This window comes from Phyllobates terribilis, unplaced genomic scaffold, assembly GCF_046119375.1.
Source record: "Phyllobates terribilis strain yellow unplaced genomic scaffold, ASM4611937v1 Scaffold_6__1_contigs__length_29720123, whole genome shotgun sequence".
Taxonomy (NCBI): domain Eukaryota; kingdom Metazoa; phylum Chordata; class Amphibia; order Anura; family Dendrobatidae; genus Phyllobates; species Phyllobates terribilis.
This window is the reverse complement of record NW_027362766.1, coordinates 22,271,463-22,294,832: the sequence shown is the minus strand read 5'-3', so window position 1 is coordinate 22,294,832 and position 23,370 is coordinate 22,271,463. Positions and strand designations below refer to the sequence as shown.

General features: G+C 45.6%; 1 protein-coding gene across 1 annotated transcript in view; it reads right to left on the bottom strand.

Moving 5' to 3' along the window:
- MAX (MYC associated factor X) overlaps positions 1-22,292 on the bottom strand; it is an 80,864-nt gene extending 58,572 nt beyond the window's left edge. Inside the window, exon 1 of the mRNA XM_073637440.1 lies at positions 22,033-22,292. Coding sequence (XP_073493541.1) covers positions 22,033-22,068 — 36 coding nt within the window. The 5' untranslated portion in view covers positions 22,069-22,292. The remainder of the gene's footprint in view (positions 1-22,032) is intronic.
- Between the last annotated feature and the right edge of the window lie 1,078 nt (positions 22,293-23,370).

Below are 23,370 nucleotides of genomic sequence, written 5' to 3'. Positions count from 1 at the left end.
TAGATTGGGACCAGCCGGTCATCAGGCCCCATGGAAACTCTCAGAGAGGCCAGGGTGGGACGCTCGGGTCTCCTGGACTTGTACCTCGATGGACTAGCAGATTCCTAAGCTTGCCGCTACCTCCTCTGTGTTGGTGCCTGACAAAACAGGGGGGCCACTGGTTGAGGTAGTTGGTCCTGGAAGTCCCAAAGTCGCAGCTGTTCTATCCCAGGCGGGCCAGAGGAAGGGTGAGACTGTGTAATGTTGTACCATCTTGGGTATTGGAACTGTTCCATGTGTTCATTGTTCGTTTAGTGGTTCAATAAAGTATTGCTACACTGTTTTACCCTCACCCTGTGTTGTCTGAGTAGTATTACGCACACGAGGGCTTTAGTTGCAGTGACAGTGATAGCTCAGAAATGAGTAGTGATTCTGGTCCATCCTCAAACACGACAAGATCTAGTACAAGAGAAGCAATTAGCGCTACTGGAAAAATATCTCCAATCAGGCAACAATGCCCAGTACAAGCGATGCCCCTTCCTAGGACCCGTTATGAAATGCTCATGAGGTTTTGGCATTTTAACCACAATAGTCAATGCCTGCCCAGAAATGACCCAGAACATGATCAGACCCATCATTGAGGACTTGACAGAATAGTTATTAAGGCTCTACACCCCAACGCAAAACATTTCTATTGAGGAGTCCCTTGTAAAATTCAAAGGAAGACAGCACCTCAAGCAATTTATTCCATCAAACAGGTTGGAAATAAAGCTCTATAAAATAAGCCATGAGTTCAAAAGGATCCAATCAGCTTTTTGCATTTATAAGGGGAAAGATAGCCAACTAAACCCACCAGGGTGCCCTACTTTTCTGGGGACATCTTGAAAATTGTTTGGAAGCTGAGGAGTCCATTTTTACAAAAAGGCTATAACCTGTATGAAGACAATTATTACACCAGCATACCCCTATTTAAAAGTCTTGTTGAACTCAACATAGGGGGGCTTGTGGGACAATTTGTAAAAACAGTCAGGGGTTTGCACAACCATTGGTCAAAGAAAAATTTCCAAAAGAGGCAGTCAGGGGCTGTGTGCAATGGAGAGCTGCTTGCCCTCAAGTATATGGATAAGAAAGAAGTTTTTATCCTCAGCTCGATCCACACAGATGCCACAAGGGCCACTGGGAACTAGGATCCAAAGCAAAAACCTGTGTCAGTCATTGATTACAACAAATACATGGGGGGTGCGGACCTTGCAGACCAGACAGCCATATCAAGTAGTAAGACAATCATATACCTGGTATAAAAAGTTAGTCATTTACTCGTTTCAGGTGGCCACATACAGTGGCATGTAAAAGTTTGGGAACTTTGGTCAAAATTACTGTGATTGTGAACAGCTAAGCAAGTTGAAGATGAAATGATCTCTAAAAGGCCTAAAGTTAAGATGAAACATTTCTCTGTATCTTCGGGTAAAAAAAAATAATTATATTATATATAGATATGTACAGATATATATACACACACCCCATTCATGAACATTCGTTACAACCCACTCCCATGGGTTGCAGTGAATATTCATGGTTTTAATAGCGTGCACACAGACCGCAGAGCGGCAGCAGGAGCCGCGCTGCGGCTATAGTGTGCGTGCTATTGAAGAGACAGAATGGTCACTGCTCCCCCCATGCACAGAGTCCAGGCGTGGGGAGCAGTGACTATTCTGGCACAGCACTTCACTGTATGAGGGCGCATGGTAGGGACACCATGCGCGGCTCACACAGTGAGAGTGTCAGCAGCAGAGCAGGACGGAGCGCTGGAGGAGATCAGAGGGGAGTATGATTGTTTATTTTTTTGGTGGGCAGCGTGATAGGGCTCAAAGGGTGCCATGCATAACAAGATGGAGGGGTGCTAAGCATACCAAGATCAAGTGGTGCCATGCATGACAGAATGGGGGAATGATGGGGTGCCAAGCATGCCAGGATCAAGGGGTGCCAAGCATGCCAGGATCAAGGGGTGCCAAGCATGCCAGGATCAAGGGGTGCCAAGCATGCCAGGATCAAGGGGTGCCAAGCATGCCAGGATCAAGGGGTGCCAAGCATGCCAGGATCAAGGGGTGCCATGCATGCCAGGATAGGGGATCAAGGGGTGCCATGCATGCCAGGATAGGGGATCAAGGGGTGCCTTGCATGCCAGGATAGGGGATCAAGGGGTGCCATGCATGCCAGGATAGGGGATCAAGGGGTGCCATGCATGCCAGGATAGGGGATCAAGGGGTACCATGCATGCCAGGATGGGAATGAGGGCCCCGTATGCCATGATGGGGGATGAGGGCCACATATACCAGGAAGAAGTGGCCATACATACCAGGATGGGGGATATTAACAGAATTAGGGGACATTACCCCAATACCAGTGTAAGCAGCAGACCCCCTCCCCCATAACAGGGCATCATGACTAGTGTTAAGCGAATTTGTTCGGCATTTCAAATTTGGGTTCGTGTTTGGGGTTCCAGCTCTGCCCACGAACATCTCTGATTTGCCACGCTGTCAAGGGTTTTTCTAAGCAGCTGCCTAGCACTCTAAAAATAGTGGAGGCCACAAAGCAGGAGAAGGCTATAAGAAGATAGCAAAGTGTTTCCAAGTTTCCCTTTCCTCAGTTTGAAATGTAATTAAGAAATGGCAGTTAACAGGAACAGTGGAGGCCAAGATAAGGTCTTCCAAAACCAAGCAAAATTTCAGTGAGAGCTGCTCGTAGAATGGCTAGAGATGCAAAATCAGAACCCCAGCTTGACTACAAAATACTTTGAGAAAGATTCAGCAGACTCTGGAGTCATCAGAAGAAAACCTCTCCCACATCCTCAGTATAAAATTCAGTGTCAGAAGTATGCAAAAGAACATCTAAACAAGCCTAATGCGTTTTGGAAACAAGTCCTGTGGACCGAGGAGGTAAAAGAGAGATCTTTAGCCACACTGAGCAAAAGTATATGTGGAGAAAAAAGGGCACAGAATTTAAAGAAAAGAACATCTCGCCAACCACTAAGCATGGGGGTGGATCAATTACGCTTTGGGGTTATGTTACAGCCAATGGCACAGGGAACATTTCGCAGGTAGTGGGAAGAATGGATTCAACGTAATTTCAAGTTCTTGACGCAAACATAACACCATCTGTAAAAAAGCTTAAGATGAAAAGAGAATGGCTTCTACAAATGGATAATGATCCTAAACACACTCACAATAAACAACCTCAAAAGGCGCTAGCTGAGGGTTTTGCAATGGCCCTCACAGTCCCCTGATCTGATCATCATTGAAAATCAGTGGCTAGATCTCAAAATAGCAGTGCATGCAAGATCACCCTGGAATCTCACAGAACTGGAAGAATTTTCCAGGGGAGAATGGATGAACATCCCTCAAACAAGAATCGAAAGACTATTGGCTGGATACAAAAAACATTTAGCAGCTGTGATACTTTCAAAAGCGGGTGCTACTAGGTACTAGCCAGGCAGGGTGCCCAAACTTTTACAGCAGCCAGTTTTCCTTTTTGTTATTTTTAAAATGTAAAAGATGAAAATATACATTTTTTTTTACCCTAAAATACAAAGGAAATGCGTCATCTTTAACTTTAGGCCTTTTAGAGATCATTTCATCTTCCACTTGCTTAAGGCTATGTGCGCACATTCAGGATTTGATTGCAGAAATTTCTGCAGCGTTTCTGCATCTCTTGGCAGAAAAAACACGCGTTTTGCCGCGCTTATTAGATGCGTTTTTGTACATCAATGAATGCTTTTTGGAGCCAAATAAAGATATTTGAAAAAAAGAAAGGTGTGACTTCACTTTAACCCTTGGATTACCATCAGACCTGAGGTGAGTATATTGGTTAATTTAAATGATTAAAGAATGTCTGTTATATTTCAAATAAAGTGTTTTATTTTCAGTATGTGTGTTTATTTAACTCTTTAATTAGGTTTAGTAATGAAAGGGTCTGATTGACACCTTGTCATCACTAAACAAAAGGGCTAGGTATTCCATACACCCAAGCTCATTAGCATTTCCATTCAAGTAATTTTGGGGGCAGATGAGAGCTATTTTTAGCCTAGGAAGGTGCTATTAGGCAAACGTGTTCCCTGGCTATTAATAACAGCTCACAGCTGCTTCGTTAGCCGCTACGTCCCCATGATCAAGTAGCTTTGGACGCAGCGTATTTTGCATATAATGAAATTTTAATTGGTCAAAATCTGCAGCGGAGACTAGCGTCTCTGCTAAAGAAATTGCCATGCTGCAGGTGAGTTTGGGTACGTGCCCATGATCAGGAGCAACTGCAAGTTTGACGCTGCATGATTACAACTGCAAGTTTGACGCTGCATGATTATGCAGCGTCAAACCCGCAGCATCCAGATGTTACAGCATAGTGGATGGGATTTGTATAAATCCCATATCCACTACGCGTGCATCTGAGGCTGCAGATCACCCGCGGACACTGCTCTCAGCTGTGCAACCCTCGCTGTCATCAACGGGAGCAGTGGTCAGATGATGGGTTAAGTAGTTTTGTTCCCAGGCCCGGGTACCATTCCTTGCGCGCTTTTGTGCTGCAGAAACGCTGCAATAACAGTCCTGAGCGGAAAATTCCGGATCATGTGCACAGCACATCAGGATCCCCCTGATTCTGAGATAATTTTTTCGTCACATTGTACTTCATGATAGTGGTAAAATTTATCGAATAGGACTTGCATTTATTTGTGAAAAAAAAAAAAATCGGAAATTTGGCAAAAATTTTGAAAATTTTTCGAGAATTTTCATGCCCTTAAATCAGAAAGATTTGTCACCCAAAATAGTTAAAAAATAACATTCTCCACATGTCTACTTTACATCAGCACAATTTTGTAACCAAAATTTTTTTTTTTTGTTAGGAAGTTCTAAGGGTTAAAAGTTGACTAGCGAATTCTCATTTTTCCAACAAAATTCTTCTTCTTTTTTTTTTTTTATTAGGGACTACATTACATTTGAAGTGACTTTGAGGAGACTTTATGAAAGAAAATACCCAAAAGTGACACCATTCTAAAAACTGCACCCCTCAAGGTGCTCAAAACCACATTCAAAAAGTTTATTAACCCTTCAGGTGCTTCGCAGGAATTTTTGGAATTTGGAAGAATAGAATTAGACTTACCGGTAATTCAGTTTCTAAGACCCTCCATGACAGCACCCTAGGAGGTTGCCTCCCAGTCCTAATTAGGGACAGGAAACACAAGAGGTTAAATAGGCCCTCCCCACCGCCATCCTCAGTGTTTTTCTTAAGGACCACACAGTATAAATGCTTCAAATATTTTTAAATCACACCAATGAATTCATAAAGAAAAGGAAATTGTAAAGGGTGGGAACTACTAATGCTGTCATGGAGGGTCTTAGAAACCCAATTACCGGTAAGTCTAATTCTATTTTCTCCAATCCCCGCCATGACAGCACCCTAGGAGTAGTACCAAAGAATGATATGTCAGGCTCAATTCCCTCGGATGTATATCCCTTCTGCTCAAGAAGTCTGCCTGGGAGTTGTCGGAACCCTTTAAGTGGAGGGCTGACAGGGAGAGAAGATGCTGTTCTGCCCAGATGAAAATTCTTGTTGAGATCTGCTTAAGTTTTTTGTATCTCGTGCACCCCTGATGTCTTAAGTAGGCCACTGTCGTTATATTATCCGAGTATACTTTGACATGTGTCCCTTGAAGCAGAGATGTAGCCGCTTTGAAGATCTCTTCCACCGCCTTTAATTCTCTGAAATTCAAGGATTGGTGTGCAATTTCTAGAGGCCAGATTCCCTGAAATATTGTTTGGGATATTACTGCTCCCCAACCTCTTTTCCTGGCATCTGTTCTTACTGATATCACCCAGCTGTGTCCATGATGTTCCTCTTCCTATGTTCTCTCGATTCAGCCACCAATCTAAGGATATCTTTATCCGCTCTGGAAGGTGGATATTGTTTGAGAGACCTTGGCAATCTGTCCAAGCGAGAAAGAAGGTAATTCTGTAGATGTCTCGAGTGGGCCTGGGCCTATGGGACAGCCTGAATACAGGAGATCATGGATCCTAGGACTGACACTGCCAATCGTATAGAGACCCTCTTTCAGTTCTTTAAAGCGTAGACATTTGCTCTCATCCGTATCTCTTTGGGTAGAAACAAGGTTTGCTTCTGTGAGTTTAACAGGATTCACAGGAAAGTTTTCCTTGTAGACGGGATTAGATCCAATTTCTTTCTGTTTACCAGCCAACCCAAAGATTCCAAGATGTGGAGGGTAGCCTGCAGATCTTGTTTGAGCTGAGAAACCGAGGCAGCCATTACCAGGAAGTCATCTAGGTAAGGGAAAATGGAGATACCCCGATTTCTTATGAATACTATCACCTCCGCCATGAGCTTTCTGAAAAGCTGTTGGACTGACGAGATCCCAAAGGGCAGAACGTTGAATTTGAAATGCCTTAAATTTTGTCCCTGTTTGACTGCAAACCGTAGATATTATCGGTAAGATGGATGTATAGGTATGTGATAATACGCCTCTTGCAGATCGATGGTTGCCATGATGAATTCCTTGCCTATTAACGGAATCGTGGATCTTTTAGATTCCATCTTGAATCTTCTGTACTTGACATAATGATTCAACGATTTTAGATTAAGGATTATTCTGTATGCCCCCGAGGGCTTTTTTATGATGAAAAGTAATGACCTCTTCCTTGTTCCTCACGAGGTACTGGAGATACAACCCCAAATTCTTGTAGATGTTGAAGACCTGCTAATAGGATCTTTCACAGATTTGGGGCTGATAGAGATGTGATCTCTAGTCTCTGAGGAGGATGTGAAGAAAACTATTTGAGCTCCCACTTAGTTTGTAGAGTTCTCTAGTCTGAGGATATTTGTTGCCACTGTGGGAGAAAGTGAGCGATCCTGCCTCCTACATGGATGGCGTCATGGTCTTTCCTGTTGCTGGTTTTGAAAGACCTTTCTTTCCTCTTCCTCCTTTCGGTTAACTCCAGCGACCGGATTTTACTTTCCCCTTATACTGCAGGTTCTTTGCCTGTGAGGGACGAAAGGATTTCTTTTTAAACACCTTCGGCTCCGGTAGCGACTTTTTTTTATCCGAAGCTTTCTCCAACAACTCATCCAAGGCGTCACCGAATAAATATTTTCCTTTGAACGGAATAGTACAAAGCTTAGATTTGGAAGTACTAGCCCCACTCCACATTTTCAACAATAGTGCCTTTCTCGCTGAATTGGATAAGACCAAGGATCAGGCTGCCACCCTAAAAGATTCGGCTGAAGCATCGGCCTGGAACCTCGTGGATTTTTTCAGCAAAGGTAACGCGGCTAGCAATTCTTCTCTCTTTGGCAATATGCTCCTCCAGCCGTTGCAGCCAGCGGAAGACGGACCTTGCCACACAAGATGATGCGATGTTAGTATTTAACAACACTGAGGAGGTTTCCCATAATTTCCTTAATAAACGCTGTTTTCCGGTCCATGGTGTCTCTAAGCGGAGATGAATCTACAAAAGGTAGCGTAGTCTTCTTTGCTACTCTTGCCACGCATATCCACTTTTGGGATTTCCGTCCAGCATTTTACGATGTCTTCATCTAGGGGATACCGGTTTTTCATCTCTCCTTGGATACTGAGCCTTTTTTCAGGATACTCACAATCCTCTGTTGTCAGACTTTGAATATTATCATGGATGGGAAACACCATTTTCTTCCTGGACTTTAGTCCTCCACTCCTCTTCCTCTACTCCCATTGTATTTCTTACGGCTGTTAAAAATTCTTCCATATCTTCAGAAGAAAAAGAATATCCTTTATCTTCTTCCGAATGTTGAAAATCTAATTCTCCTTCTTCTAACCATTCATCTGATAAACCTATCTCTACAACAGAGTCTGATGAATCTTTAGGGTCGTATTTCCACTTTGTAGCAGCAGGTGGACCCCCAGACTGAGAGAAGGTGGCTAGGGATGACTGAATTTCTTGACGGACCATCCCCCTGACCTCGTTCATCACGGAGGGTTGTTCCTGTTTAACAATTTTTTCCATACACTTCTGACATAATGTTTTTTTATGGCAAGAAGAAAGCTTTTTGCTACATATGGCACATTTGAACCCGGTAGTTTTTTTCCCCACTCCTGATGAAGGCTCAATGTCTCCCTAAAAAGAGAGGGGGAGACAGGATAAGCATGGATCCTGTTGCAAGAGAGTTGAAAACTCCCTCAAACCCAATTTACTTACTGGGGCTGGGTCTGCGCTGGGCTAAGCAGATGCAGATCTTTGGGAACCTACACCATCCATGGTCAAAAGGATTTTGTCCTACCTTAAGGTGTCTTCCCCATTAGGGCCTTCTTATAGGCAGAGACCGTGATCCAGCACATTCTTTCATCCAATAGGACAAAAGATTCCTCCTTCTGGCTTTAATCCATCAATCTTGGCATTCAAAATCCCTTTTTTTTTTTCATTTTTAATTTCCCGCCGGCAATGACGTCACCGGCCGCCGATACTGGTACTTCCGGTTTCCCCTGCAGGCACGCAGAGCGCGATGGAGGAATGGAGGAAGATCGGGGCTAGGGAGCTGCAGGAGGCCCCCAGCCCTCCGCACCACTCAGCGTTACCTTGCGGCGCAGGCGAGTGGCTGGGTCCCGCTCCGGAGAGCGGGAGCTGACAGAGGAAGAGGGCACGAGCGGTAGATCTCTGCAGACCACCTTCCAGGTAACATAGGGTGAATACTGATCGCTGGCCACAGCACCCCACAGTAACCTCTTCAACCCATTAGGGACAGGAAAAACACTGAGGATGGCGGTGGGAAGGGGCTATTTAACCTCTTGTGTTTCCTGTCCCTAATTAGGATGGGGAAGCAACCTTCAAGGGTGCTGTCATGGAAGGGATTGGAGAAAAAAAATGAACATTTTTTTTTTTTTTTCCACAAAAATGTTACTTTAGACCCAAATTTTTTTTATTTTCTCAACGGTAACAGGAATAAATTGACCCCAAAATTTGTTGTGCAATTTCTCCAGAGTAAGCAGATACACTTTAAGTGGTGAAAAAAACACAGTTTGGGTGCACGGTAGGGTTCGGAAGGGAAGGAGCACTGTGTGACTTTTTGAATGTAAAATTGGTTTGAATAATTAGCGGACGGCATGTCGCCTTTGGGGAGCCCCTGATGTGCCTAAACAGTGGAAACCCCCCACAAGTGACACCATTTTGCAAACTAGACCTCAGGGAACTTCTCTAGATGTGTGGTGAGCACCTTTAACCCTCAGGTGCTTCAGTTTATAACATTGAGCCGTAAAAATAAATTTTGACATTTTTCCCACAAAAATGTTTTCAGCCCCCAATTTTGCATTTTCATAAGGGTAACAGGAGAAATTGCACCATGCAATTTGTTGTTCAGTATCTCCTGAGTAAGCAGATACCCCATATGTGGGGGAAAACCACTGTTTGGGCGCACGGCAGGGTTTGGTAGGGAAAGAGCGCTATTTGAATTTTTGAATGTAAAATTTGTTTGAATAATTAGCGGACGCCATGTTGCGTTTGGAGAGCCCCTGATGCGCCTAAACAGTGGAAACCCCCCCCACAGGTGACACCATTTTGGAAACTAGACCCCTCAAGGATTTTATCAAGGGGTACAGTGAACATTTTGAACCCATGGGTACGACACAGAATTTGATAATATTAGGTCATCATATTGAATAATTTGTGATTAGTCTTGAGAGCAAGTGCTCGCTACTTGAGTTAGCATCGGGTACTCGGGTATGCACCATGAATTGCTGATGCTCGAGTCCACGCCCCGCATGTTTCACAGTTAGTAAACACCCAAAAAAAAACATGCAGGGATTGCTTGTGCATGGCAGGCAATCCCCACGAGGTTTTTTTTGGCTGTGTAACAGCTGCAAAACTTTTTTTTTTTACACTTACACTTTGTCCCACTATGGGACTTTCACTTTTTGTAGGCTGATCGCTTATATAGCATAGAGATGCAACAGCATCTCTATGCTATACAGCCTGTCAGTGCTGCACAGGCACAAGTTACTTTGATCGCGCACTGCACATGATCAAAGTAACTTCCTGCTGTCTCTGTGCTGGCGCAATCGCCAGGGCGTATTAATAGGCCAAGGGCGCATACGTATCAATACACCCCATATCAGAAAGGGGTTAAAATCTTCCACACGGAACCATGTTTTTAAACTGTACTAATTTATCCCATTTTGTCATTCAGGCATATGTTTTTTTTAGTGAATGACACATTTAAGTACAGCTTTCTTAATTTCAGGGGTGAATGTCTCCAGAGACACAGCATTCCTTCTTTCTTCAGTCCTGTTGTGTTGCCAAACAGTACTGCACAGCCACATATGGGATGTTGCAAAAATTGTGAGACAAACTTAGGTGCCACTTTTACCTATTTTCTCATGTAAAAACTGGGGTTAAAACACTTTAAAAGGCAAAATTTTAAATTGGTTTTTCTTCACCACTCAATGGTAAAAAATTCTATGAAACGGCTGTGGTGTCAGTATGCTCACTGCACCACTGGATGAATTAATTCAAAGAAGTAGGTTGTAATATGGGGTCACTAATGGGGGGTCTGCTGCTCTGGCGCATGAGGGGCTCTGCCAATGTGACATGGTACACAGTTAGTTGTGTAAAAGTACAGCTGTTAGGGCTTCCAGAGTCTGGTTGTTTTTTTTAAAGACTCTGCCGATAACCCCAAAAGACCATTTGCACCACCTGCCAGGATAGCATCAGCAAGAGTAGCAAAACCAGCAGACTAACCACCACCAGTATGATCAGCCACATGGCAGCAAAGCACCCGACTAAGTGGGCCGAACCCCAGGGTCCAGAAACAGTGTCTGCGGGTGACACCACTGCTTCTTCCACTGTTGTGCATGCACGCCAATCCCCTGTCCATGGTGCACGCCAAGATGCCTCCCACCCTGCACCTGTCGTTGCACAGTCAACTAGCAGCATCAGGAAGCACATCCACGTCCTTGTCCCAGCACAGCGTTAAGTTGTCCTTACCCCAGTCCTTGGAACGCAAGCGCAAATAAGCAGGGAACACCCTACAGGCCACACTACTAAATTCTCACATTTCACGACTGCTTGCGCTCGAAATGTTGCCTTTTAGGCTCATGGAGACGGAAGCTTTCCACAAACTGATGGCGGTGGCCGTCCCTCGGTACTCAGTCCCCAGCCGCCACTATGTCTCCAGGGGTGCTGTCCCAACATAACAAGAGCATGTGTCCCACAACATTAGCCGTGCCCTCAACAACGCAGTTATTAGGAAAGTGCTTGTGGGCAGGGATGGTACATCTTGCTGCCGGCACACTGGCTTAATATAGTAGAAGGCGGGACTCAGTCGGACCTTGGGACAGAACACGTCCTCCCGACACCGAGGATTGCGGGCCCTGGGTCAATCAGGGTTGCCCCCCAGCCTCCTCCTCTTCAGCCTCCATCTCCGAAATCTCTACCTCGGCCAAGCGGCAAAAGGCTGTGCTGAAGCTAATATGCTTAGATGACAATGACAATGCTGAAGAGTTGTGGACAGCTCTGAAACAGCAGGCAGATCTGTGGCTGACACCGCTGACCCTACAGCCAGGCATGGTCATGTGTGACAATGGCCGGAACCTGGTGGTGGCTCTGAGGCGAGGTGAGCTCACACACGTACCATGCCTGGCCCATGTGCTTAACCTCGTGGTTCAACGGTTTCTCAAAATCTACCCGGAGCTGCTGGATCTGCTTGTCAAAGTACGCCGCCTGTGTGCCCACTTTAAAAAGTCAGCTACAGCTTATGCCGCCCTTGTCGTACTTCAGCATTTGTAGCTTGCAGCTCACTGACTGACCTGCGATGTCCCCACACGTTGGAACATTGCAGATGTTGGGAAGGATTTGTGAGCAGAAGAGGGCAGTTGTTGAGTACCAGTATCAACAAGGCCGTCGGTATTCAGTTCAAACTCCACACAAGACCTCAGGAGTGAACATGGATGTCAGACATATGTACCATCCTCCAAAACTTTGAGGACTCCACCAAGATGGTGAGCGGCGTTGATGCCAAAATTAGCTTCACCATCCCGCCTTCTGTCTTCTGAAACAGTCTCTGCTCACATTTAAAAAGGATGCATTGCAGGCGGAGCACGATGAGATGGAGCAAGGAACCATACAGGGTGATTCCACACAGCCCAGCCTCATCTCATCCCAACGTGGATTGGGTGACAGGGAGGAAGAGGAGGAGGAAGAACAGGAGCTACTTTCCTGCGCTATAGACGGTACTACCTACACAACTGTCATACCGTCTTTTCAGCGTGGATGGCCTGAGGACAGGGAGGAGGAGGAGAAGGATGAGGAGGAGAGCACGGTCAGTAGTCCTCTTGGTGAGGACACAGAAGTCTTGACAGTTAGCAGTCTGGCACACATGGCTGAGTTTATGTTACGGCAGCCTTTCCCCTGACCCTCGCATTGTGCAAATTTTGGGTGACAGTCATTACTGGTTGGTGACACTTCTAGACCCATGCTACAAGGAGAACTTTCTGTCTCTTATTCCCTTGCAGGACAGACCTAATAAAATGGGGCAGTACCAGAAGGCCCTTGTTGCGGAATTATTTAAAGAATTCCCATCTGAAAACGCTGGTGGCAGAAGTCAGTTTATTGGCCAACCAAGGAGTACAGGCGAGAGACAAATGCAATCCAACAGAGGCAGAGGAACACTGTCAAAGTTCTGGGACAATTTTCTCAGACCCTCCCATTGCACAGGCCCTGAGGTGCGGGGTACTTTCCCAAGGAGGGAAAAGTTTCGGAAGATGCTGAGGGAGTACCTTGCCAACAGTTCCAACGTCCTCTGTGATTCCTCTGTGCCTTATAATTATTGGGTATCCAAGCTGGACACGTGGCATGAACTGGGGGAACTGGCTCTCTACGCCTTGGAGGTCCTGGCCTGCCCTGCCGCTAGCGTTTTTGTCAGAGGGGGTTTTTAGTGCCTCTGGTGGAATTTTAACCGATAGGCGCATCCGCCTGTCAACTGAAAATGCTGACAGGCTGACTCTTATAAATATGAACAAGGGCTGGATTGGGCCAGATTTCTCAATACCACCGAATGATAGCAGCGTAACAAACTCAAATACAGTGTTTTTTGGGAGGTCTAACTCTATTCCCATTCACCTCTGTCTTCACACCCAGACATGGGTATACGCTTTCTGATTTTGTCTATTTCCTCTAGTCCTCCTCCTCCACCACCATATGTACCATATCAACATATCTACGTCTCTTGCAAGGGGCATTGGAGTGCCTCCAAATTCTTGGCATTCACTGCATAGGCAAACAGTATGGGAGACTCACTTCCTAATAATGGGGACATGTCGTACTCGTTACTGTGGCCCAGCTCCATGTGTCTTTAAACTGTTAGTAGAGTTTTTCCTAAATTTTGTCAGCCGTTGGACTCACTGCATACCCTATAACTGGATAGCAGACCCTCTCCTTTCTAATGGGAACATGTCATTACTGTAGCCCAGCTCTATGTGTTTTTCATTTGTTAGTGGGGTTTTTCCCAAATTTTGGTAGCCCTTGCAGTCACAGCATGGGCATTACCACTATAGGAGACCCGCTCCTTTATAATGGGAACATTTTTTTTTACTGAGACCCTAATCTCTGTATCTTCAAAGCTGTATTGGGTTGCGTCCAAATTTTTGGCAGCCCTTGCAGTCACTGTAATAACAGCATAGGAGACCCAATCTTTAATAATGAGAACAACAAAGCATAGCTGAATGCTGGCCTTTTAATAGTAAGGCTGTAAAAATAGTGTTTGTGACTTTCAGAGTCCCTCCTTCATAAATGAAACAGGATGTGTCTGATGATGAACACATGGCCAGATAAGGTTGTAAAATATTAAAATGACATTTACCGGTGAATGCATTTGTCATGGTTGAAAGCAATACAAAAATGCAAAGACGCATCAAAAATGCTACGTGTGAACATAGCCCAAGGTGTGGAGGAGTATTTTTGTTTTTGGTTATTTATTTTGCCTTATATACAAGTCATTACCCTGGAAAGGATGTTCCTTAACATATTTCCCAGGAAAATCCATTTTGGTTTTGTATGTTTTATTGTGAGTCGGTAAAAGTGGCGTAATACTCTGACAACGTTGCTGACAGCAGTGACCTGGAAGTTAGAGATGCTTCCAGGGGTCTTCCCCATGCTGTTCCCATGTCATTTCAACACAGTTCCCATCGATTTGGGTAATTTTTTAGGCCGGGGGGCGTCGGAATAATGCTCGAGTTTCCCATAGACTTACATTGGGCTCGTTACTCAGACCGAGCACTCGAGTATTCCAATGTGCTCGATCCGAGCATTTTAGTGCTCGCTCATCACTAACAGTAATCTGAACAGGATCATAATTTTGATAAGATTAACTAAAAAACAAACCCTCATACAACTCTTTCGATTACAGCGACAGAAACCAATTTTTTTCCCCCCGTTGTAAACATAAAAAAAAAAAACATATACAATTAGTACCACAAACGACTGGATGCGCAGGACTAAGTTAATACGCAATTCGCTCCCTGAAAGTAAAACACCATTAAAAAGAAAACAAGGACAATGAGCGACAATTCTTGGAAAGAGAGAATGAAAAAAAATTTAACCGAACGAAAAAATGGCAGCGTAACTTCAGGAAATAGGTTGTGGAAGGTATATGGTCTCTTTAACCTGTTGAAGACCAGGTCATTTATCCCATTACAGATCAGACACATTTTTTGTTGTTTTTTTCCCCTGTAAATGCGGCTCTACAATTTTCTCATTCGGCTAGTCAAATAACTTTTGAATCACTTTTTTGGGATATTTTGGGGCCTAATTTTTAAGTTATTTTCCTATCTTTATTTTGTTATTTTTGTGGTGATATTGGGGACGTGAGGAGGGGGAACAGAGGAAATGTTGCAAGTCGGACAGGCAGTGACTTTTTTTTTCCCTTTCAACATTTACCGTAAATACATTTTTTTTTTTTTTTTTAAATCAGCTTTCACCTGTAACTGGGGATGTTATATCAGCCATAGTTACAGGAGAAATTCAGCCTCCTGGCTGCACAGCACAACTGTATGTTGAAGGAGTTGTCCAGGACTATTTTATTTTTACTATGGGCCTCAAAGCGAACAGGCAGGTCGTTGCTAACAGAGGCATTTACCTGCCCATTCTACCCGGTGCCAGCTGATCACTGACTGCTCCATAGAGCAGCTCTTATAGAATCATAGAGTGGTAGAATTGGAAGGGACCTCCAGGGTCATCTGGTCCAACCCCCTGCTCAATGCAGGATTCACTAAATCATCTCAGACAGATGTCTGTCCAGCATCTGGACATCTGTCTTCTTCCAGGCTGCACTGTCAACAGGGTGTGACTGCCGGCATCATGCCGATTGACAGCCTTCTTCCCGCAGTGAGGTGTCTAGGAGCCAACTGTCAATCAGCATGATGCTGGCAGTCACATGGCCACCAACAGAGCCGAGGAGAAGCTGCTGCCTTGACAATGTGACGTCAGCGCAAGCCACTGAATTGCAGTCTATGACCCCTCTGTGCAGGCAAAGATCAGTGCCAAGCGCAACAGGCATGTAGTTAGCAAATTAGTAAAAAAAAGGTTAAATAGTCCCGGATAATCCCTTTGAGACCCCGAAGCTCCTGCTCGCTCCCGGTGATTACGTGATCACTGAATGTTGAGGAAAAAGAGCAGTCAGTGCTTCCTATTATCGTATACACAGATTGCTCAGCACTATGTATACCTTGATCGAAAAGGCAGAGATGGATAATAAGCCCTCTCTGCCTTATTTGTGTGGAGTCTGGCTGTGTCTGACAGTCGGCTCCCTGCTCCTGCTTACTCTACAATCACATTTAGAACGTCACTGCAGTATAATACACGGATCGCCCAGATGCAGTTAAAATCGTATAAACAGAGCACTGCTATACCACATCGATAACAAGCTAAAAGAAGCTTCTCAGAAGCCCACTGGCGGCACTCAGACGTCCGCCTTTCACGGTTCGGTCCCATCCGTGTTTTCAGCAGACAGAACATGTAATCAGCACAGTTCTGTCCGATTGATTCTTACGGTCTCATGAATGGGAGCAGCTTGGAAACTTTTTTTTTTTTCAGACAAGAAAAGCAGATGCCACGCCGACGATAGATATGGGCACATGTACACCCCAAAAAATAGATTAAAAGCATGTATAGTGTGACAAAGTCACTGGCAAAGTACTGGAGGGGAGATATGAGGCGCTGAGATTGTTAGCACCAGTAAATAAACATTGGAAAAAGGTTCCAGCACACAAAGGAATGAGGGGTTAATCAGCCATCTTTAGTGCTAGTATGATTAAACACCTGGAGGAGGTCAGAGGATAAATCCCAGCCTTTTAGGGTATGTACCCACGGTCAGGAGCCGCCTGCACCCCCGACGCTGTGAAATGGCCGCACGGCTTACGCCCTCATTATGGAAATGAGGGGCGCAATTTTATTTATTTATTTTTTTCACATGCGGACTTTCCTCATAGATATTAATCTATGAGGAAAGTCCACTAGCGGACCCGCAAGAGAAATTGACATGCTGCGGGTCTGCGCATGTCAGTTTCCGCGGGTGATCCGCAGGTAGACAGACGAATAGTGGACATGGGATTTCTAGAGATCCCATACACTATGCTGTAACATCTGGACGCTGCGGGTTTGACGCTGCGTAGACACGTAGCGGCTCCTGACCGGGGGCACATACCCTTAGAGCAGATTTAAAGACACAATGTTCTTGTGTCTACCTCTATGTGCAGACGAGTGAAATGATCTACCACAGTGCGCGCACGTGTATACTACAAATAAATATATATATATATATATATATATATATATATATATATATATATATATATATATATATATATATATATATATATATATTACCAAACATTGATCAAAATGCAGGCCTAAAAGTTAAATGAAAGCATGACGGATTTGCTAAGTAAAGGTATGTTCACATATGGCGCTATTAGCTGCAAGTGAAAAATCCAAATTAAAAACGCTGTGAAAAAAAGCAACAACAAAAAAAAGTGTAAACTTTAACTGTAGGTTGCGAATTTTCCAGAAAAAAAATTCCACACTGGGCACATTAACCCCAAGGGAATGGGAGATGAAAAGCTGCTCTCTTCCGCGCCTCCGTCATATAAACACACGAGTGTCCTGAGCATGAACTTCCCGGCAAGTGACCTCAACTTTTATAAGTGAAGGTCATAGTTTATGCACAGAAAGGTTAGTGAAGATGATGCTACCGCTGCAAGCAAAACATTTACACGGCTGCGCATCAGATATCAGGAAGAGTAATATCAGTCATTTTTATTTAGAGGGGTTTATCAATATCATGAATAGGTAAAGCACTTGTAAAAAAAACAAGCGATTTACCTCTTATTAAAAATCCTCTCTGTTTTCAAGGAACATTAATAATATTCTTTACCGAACACTGCTGCAATCTATCGGCAATGAGCACCAGAGCCGGATGCTCCTGTGCTCCTCCTATGCCGGCAGAGGCAACGTTACCTCTGCCAGCACCATAGGAGAGCGCACAGCTCGGGCCAGGAATGTAGCCGAATTGTCAAACAATAAGAAGAGCATCATCCCCCCCATGTGTTCTAGAGAAGAATGCGTCTGGAAAAGGCTCTGGGTGCACATACACATAGACCCCTCTAAAACACTTGGCATGTAGCAATTAATGTCCTATCACATACAGTACAGACCAAAAGTTTGGACACACCTTCTCCTTTAAAGATTTTTCTGTATTTTCATGACTTTGAAAATTGTACATTCACACTGAAGGCATCAAAACTATGAATTACCACATGTGGAATTATATACTTAACAAAAAAGTGTGAAACTACTGAAAATATGTCTTATATTCTAGGTTCTTCAAAGTAGCCACCTTTTGCTTTGACGACTGCTTTGCACACTCTTGGCATTCTCTTGATGAGCTTCAAGAGGTAGTCACCGGAAATGGTTTTCACTTCACAGGTGTGCCTTGTCAGGTTTAATAAGTGGCATTTCTTGCCTTATAAATGGGGTTGGGACCATCAGTTGTGTTGTGCAGAAGTCTGGTGGATACACAGCTGATAGTCCTACTGAATAGACTTTTAGAATTTGTATTATGGCAAGAAAAAAGCAGCTAAGTAAAGAAAAACGAGTGGCCATCATTACTTTAAAAAATGAAGGTCAGTCAGTCCGAAAAGTAGGGAAAACTTTGAAAGTGTCCCCAAGTGCAGTTGCAAAAACCATAAAGCGCTACAAAAAAACTGGCTCACATCAGGACCGCCCCAGGAAAGGAAGACCAAGAGTCACCTCTGCTTCTGAGGATAAGTTTATCCGAGTCACCAGCCTCAGAAATCAGGTTAACAGCAGCTCAGATTAGAGACCAGGTCAATGCCACACAGAGTTCTAGCAGCAGACACATCTCTACAACAACTGTTAAGAGGAGACTTTGTGCAGCAGGCCTTCATGGTAAAATAGCTGCTAGGAAACCACTGCTAAGGACAGGCAACAAGCAGAAGAGACTTGTTTGGGCTAAAGAACACAAGTAATGGACATTAGACCAGTGGAAATCTGTGCTTTGGTCTGATGAGTCCAAATTTGAGATCTTTGGTTCCAACCACCATGTCTTTGCGCGACGCAGAAAAGGTGAACGGATGGACTCTACATGCCTGGTTCCCACCGTGAAGCATGGAGGAGGAGGAGGTGTGATGGTGTGGGGGGGGCTTTGCTGGTGACACTGTTGGGGATTTATTCAAAACTGAAGGCATACTGAACCAGCATGGCTACCACAGCATCTTGCAGCGGCATGCTACTCCATCCGGTTTGCATTTAGTTGGACCACCATTTATTTTTCAACAGGACAATGACCCCAAACACACCTCCAGGCTGTGTAAGGGCTATTTGATCAAGAGGGAGAGAGATGGGGTGCTACACCAGATGACCTGGCCTCCACAGTCACCAGACCTGAACCCAATCGAGATGGTTTGGGGTGAGCTGGACCACAGAGTGAAGGCAAAAGGGCCAACATATGCTAAGCATCTCTGGGAACTCCTTCAAGATTGTTGGAAGACCATTTCCGGTGACTACCTCTTGAAGCTCATCAAGAGAATGCCAAGAGTGTGCAAAGCAGTCATCAAAGCAAAAGGTGGCTACTGTGAAGACCCTAGAATATAAGACATATTTTCAGTTGTTTCACACTTTTTTGTTAAGTATATAATTCCACATGTGCTAATTCATAGTTTTGATGCCTTCAGTGTGAATGTACAATTTTCATAGTCATGAAAATAAAGAAAAATCTTTAAAGGAGAAGGTGTGTCCAAACTTTTGGTCTGTACTGTAGACTTTCTCCCACAGAAGACATCCGATGCAATTATGAAATATACTAATTGGGGGCCTAAGGGGGTTGCATACAGCCATCAAGTTTTTGGCCAGTTTGCAAAGTCTTGGGGTGCAGACACTGACTTAGTCTAAAGGTGGACACAAGTGAAATCTGGGAGCAAAACGGGCTTTGCCGATCCATAACCCTTCCTCTTGCCTTCTGGTCCAGATGGATGAGGGGAAAAAAGCTTATTGGGGGCCATTGCTGAAATCTAAGCCACAGTTCCCTTCCAACAAGTCATTTGAGATCCCAGTAGGTGGTGCACTCCTGAAGATAGACTGTTTGAACCAACCATAAGGTCATTCCGCTGGTCAGAAATGTGTTCTCTATGATGCAGCCAGCCTCGGCAGCATCGGGGGAGGGCAGGGGCGCCGAGGGCCTCGGCAGCATCGGGGGAGGGCAGGGGCGCCGAGGGCCTCGGCAGCATCGGGGGAGGGCAGGGGCACTAATGCTGCCCAGATCCAGAGCAGCATTATAACCGAGTGCTTGTGGTACACGCTCCTTTGTGTAGGAAATGAACCATCTCTAACAGACTGCAGAGGTGGTCGGTATCCTAGGCAATGAGCTTTATTCTATAGAATTAAAATCCCTTCCATTACTGGATTTTTAACCATGGGTAAAATTCAAAATTGCAATTTTTACTAATGTAAGAAGTTCAGACAACCTCTAATGTCAGGAATAGCCCTTTAGTAATTTTTTTGTTGGGAATTTGATCATTATAAACCAATTTGGGCCAGAGCCATATAGAAATCACACACAGGACGGGATTCCACACTATGGCAGTCATTTATATTATGTTGGTTTTATATAAGCAAATCGGAGCCAAATGGTTTCCCATCTGCTTCCCTCCATAAAACCTTGAAAGTAGCAGGAAGAGAAGCCAATCGGCAGGCATCGGCTCGCTCCAGCTGGAAATAGATGGAAATCCTGACAGTGTGCATGGTGAACGCTCTCAGGATTCGGCAACTTCCGGCTGAACGCAAACCCTTTAAGAAAAACTAAAAATATGAGAAATTAGAGAAAACTCGATCACCAGGAAAATACACAAACATAGGGGTAAAATCTTGAAAAGTCTTCCTAAAACAAAAATAAAAATACACATAGGATTTTTTTATATATTGACTGTAAAAAAAAACAACAAAACAAACTATTATTCTGGTATTTTACAACTTGTTAGATGGGATGAGTTGCTACATTAGACATAAAAGGGTATGACTGGCTAGTGTCACTTAGGCCTGAAACATCTGTTTTTTGTTATTTTTGCATATGAGAAAATAAAAGAAAAAAAAAATTTAAAAAAAAAAAAAAAACTAGACAAAAAAACAAACCAAACAAAAATGGCCTATGTATTTTTCCCTGCATCACAGAAGCCTATGAGTAAAAGATGCCACTACGGTGAATGTGCACACACCGGCAGAGTAAAACAAATAAAAAAGGAGAAGAAAAACAAACAAAAAACCCCCACAAAATTCCTCCATTTTTGGGGCAGTTTGGTTGTATGATGTCGCCCCATTTTTTGAGATCCGCAATTGATTTGGATGAGACTTTCCACTGCCGCCATGACGGAAACCCAGTGCGGCCGCCGTGACGGAAACCCTGTGCGGCCGCCGTGACGGAAACCCTGTGCGGCCGCCGTGACGGAAACCCTGTGCGGCCGCCGTGACGGAAACCCAGTGCGGCCGCCGTGACGGAAACCCAGTGCGGCCGCCGTGACGGAAACCCAGTGCGGCCGCCGTGACGGAAACCCTGTGCGGACGCAGTGACGGAAACCCTGTGCGGCCGCCGTGACGGAAACCCTGTGCGGCCGCCGTGACGGAAACCCTGTGCGGACGCCGTGACGGAAACCCTGTGCGGACGCCGTGACGGAAACCCTGTGCGGACGCCTTGACGGAAACCCAGTGCGGCCGCCGTGACGGAAACCCAGTGCGGCCGCCGTGACGGAAACCCAGTGCGGCCGCCGTGACGGAAACCCTGTGCGGCCGCCGTGACGGAAACCCTGTGCGGCCGCCGTGACGGAAACCCAGTGCGGCCGCCGTGACGGAAACCCAGTGCGGCCGCCGTGACGGAAACCCTGTGCGGCCGCCGTGACGGAAACCCAGTGCGGCCGCCGTGACGGAAACCCTGTGCGGCCGCCGTGACGGAAACCCTGTGCGGCCGCCGTGACGGAAACCCAGTGCGGCCGCCGTGACGGAAACCCAGTGCGGCCGCCGTGACGGAAACCCTGTGCGGACGCCGTGACGGAAACCCTGTGCGGACGCCGTGACGGAAACCCTGTGCGGACGCCGTGACCGTCACTACTACAGGAGACCATAAAGGGCCATCACCGATGACATCATCACATTCCTCTCAGCCCTGATGTCATTACACTACAGACCCGACCAGTCGAGCAGCTATTTAGAGGAATTGCTCACCAGGTCCCTGCGATGGCGATCTTACATAGCAAACCTCTTATAACCAAGGACTATGACAGCTTCACCAGGACCCCGGGGGAAGGGCGGCTTCTAAGAGCAGGACTTAAAGGGGCCCTCTATTACGCTCACTCCGTCCACCTTTGTGGCCTTAAAGGGGAACACACCCTAAATTGCGGAGGAGATGAGCGGAGTACAACCCCCAGCAGAGAACCATCTTAGGACGGGCAGTAGGATGTGCACTCACGTCGCTTTCCACCTCGATGTCATCGTTATCGCTCATGCTTTCATAGGAAGCGCTGATCCGGAGAGATCACAGCTAGGGTAAACGGTAGATCCGTGGTGAAAAAGCAAAGGATGGAAAAAAAAACACAAAACCAAGGAGACCGGGGACAAAACAGGGAAACCGGAGGCAGGGGGAGCCCTCACTGTGCCCAGGAAAACAGATCAGCGGAAGCTACACGTGACTTAGACACTGCTAGGGATCATCAGCTAGGACTGGAGCCTCCGACACGGCGCCCGTAGGGGATGCCGGGAAATGTAGTCCGGTAAGCGCACTGTGCTATACAGAAGGCAGCAGCTTACAACTACAAATCCCAAAACGCGCAGGGGATTGGAAAGAGGTGACGACGCATGCGCGAATACCGCACTGGCCGCCGGGAGTTGTAGTCGATACTGCTGAGATTTCCCGGAAGACAGCTGGAGACACGTGGAGGCTGCTGGATGCAGTGTTTTTTGGGCAGTGATCAGGCTCGCCTGTAATAAAGGGCGGCCGCCTGCCTGTGCTCAACCCAAAGGGACACATTCGCAATGATGGCAGCATAATGGCAGGTTACACCACCTGGGGTCCCCTGTTCTTCAGCTTTATCCAAAACCGTTCTCTTATTAGGAAATCGCTTTAACCCGAAGGCAGTGTGCCCGTTAAAGACCAGGCCAATGGTGTACAAGTCTGACTAGTGATGAGCGAACCTGCTCGGTACTGACCCAGCATCATGGCGCTCGCTGAGTATTTCCGGGTTTCCTCGGCGGGAGCTCGGGTCCCCTCCCTGCATGTTTGGCGTTCTTTACAGATCCAATGAACATGCAGGGATTGCCGGCCATGCGCTGTAATGCCGTAGCCATGTTGGTTGTGGGCATTACTGTGATTGGCTGGCCGCACAGCGTCATCAGGTCTATATCAGACCTAGCGCCGCCATGCTCGTCACAGTAATTCTGGATCAGAGTAGGGAGAGGAGCTGCTGAGCTAGGGAGAGATTCGGTTGTTCATAGCTAGTATAGGTATTCCACAACATATATATATCCATCTGAACTAACAGTCCTTCTGAAGACCAATCCAGCTGCATATATTCAGTGGTGATAGCAGGAGTTAGGCAGGCAGGCAGTGTATGTGGCAGACTGAAGTATGATACAGTACAAGAGGGTCCATTGAACGGTGCTGCTGCTGTTCTTACAGATATTTGTAGACATAGCCCCAGATATCAGGGGCCGGGGAAAAAAATCCTAGTTATTTGCTTAAAAAAAATCCAGAGTACACCATTTTTCTGCTCTATTTGCTTGTTCTCATTGCAGAATAAAGCCAGATCTG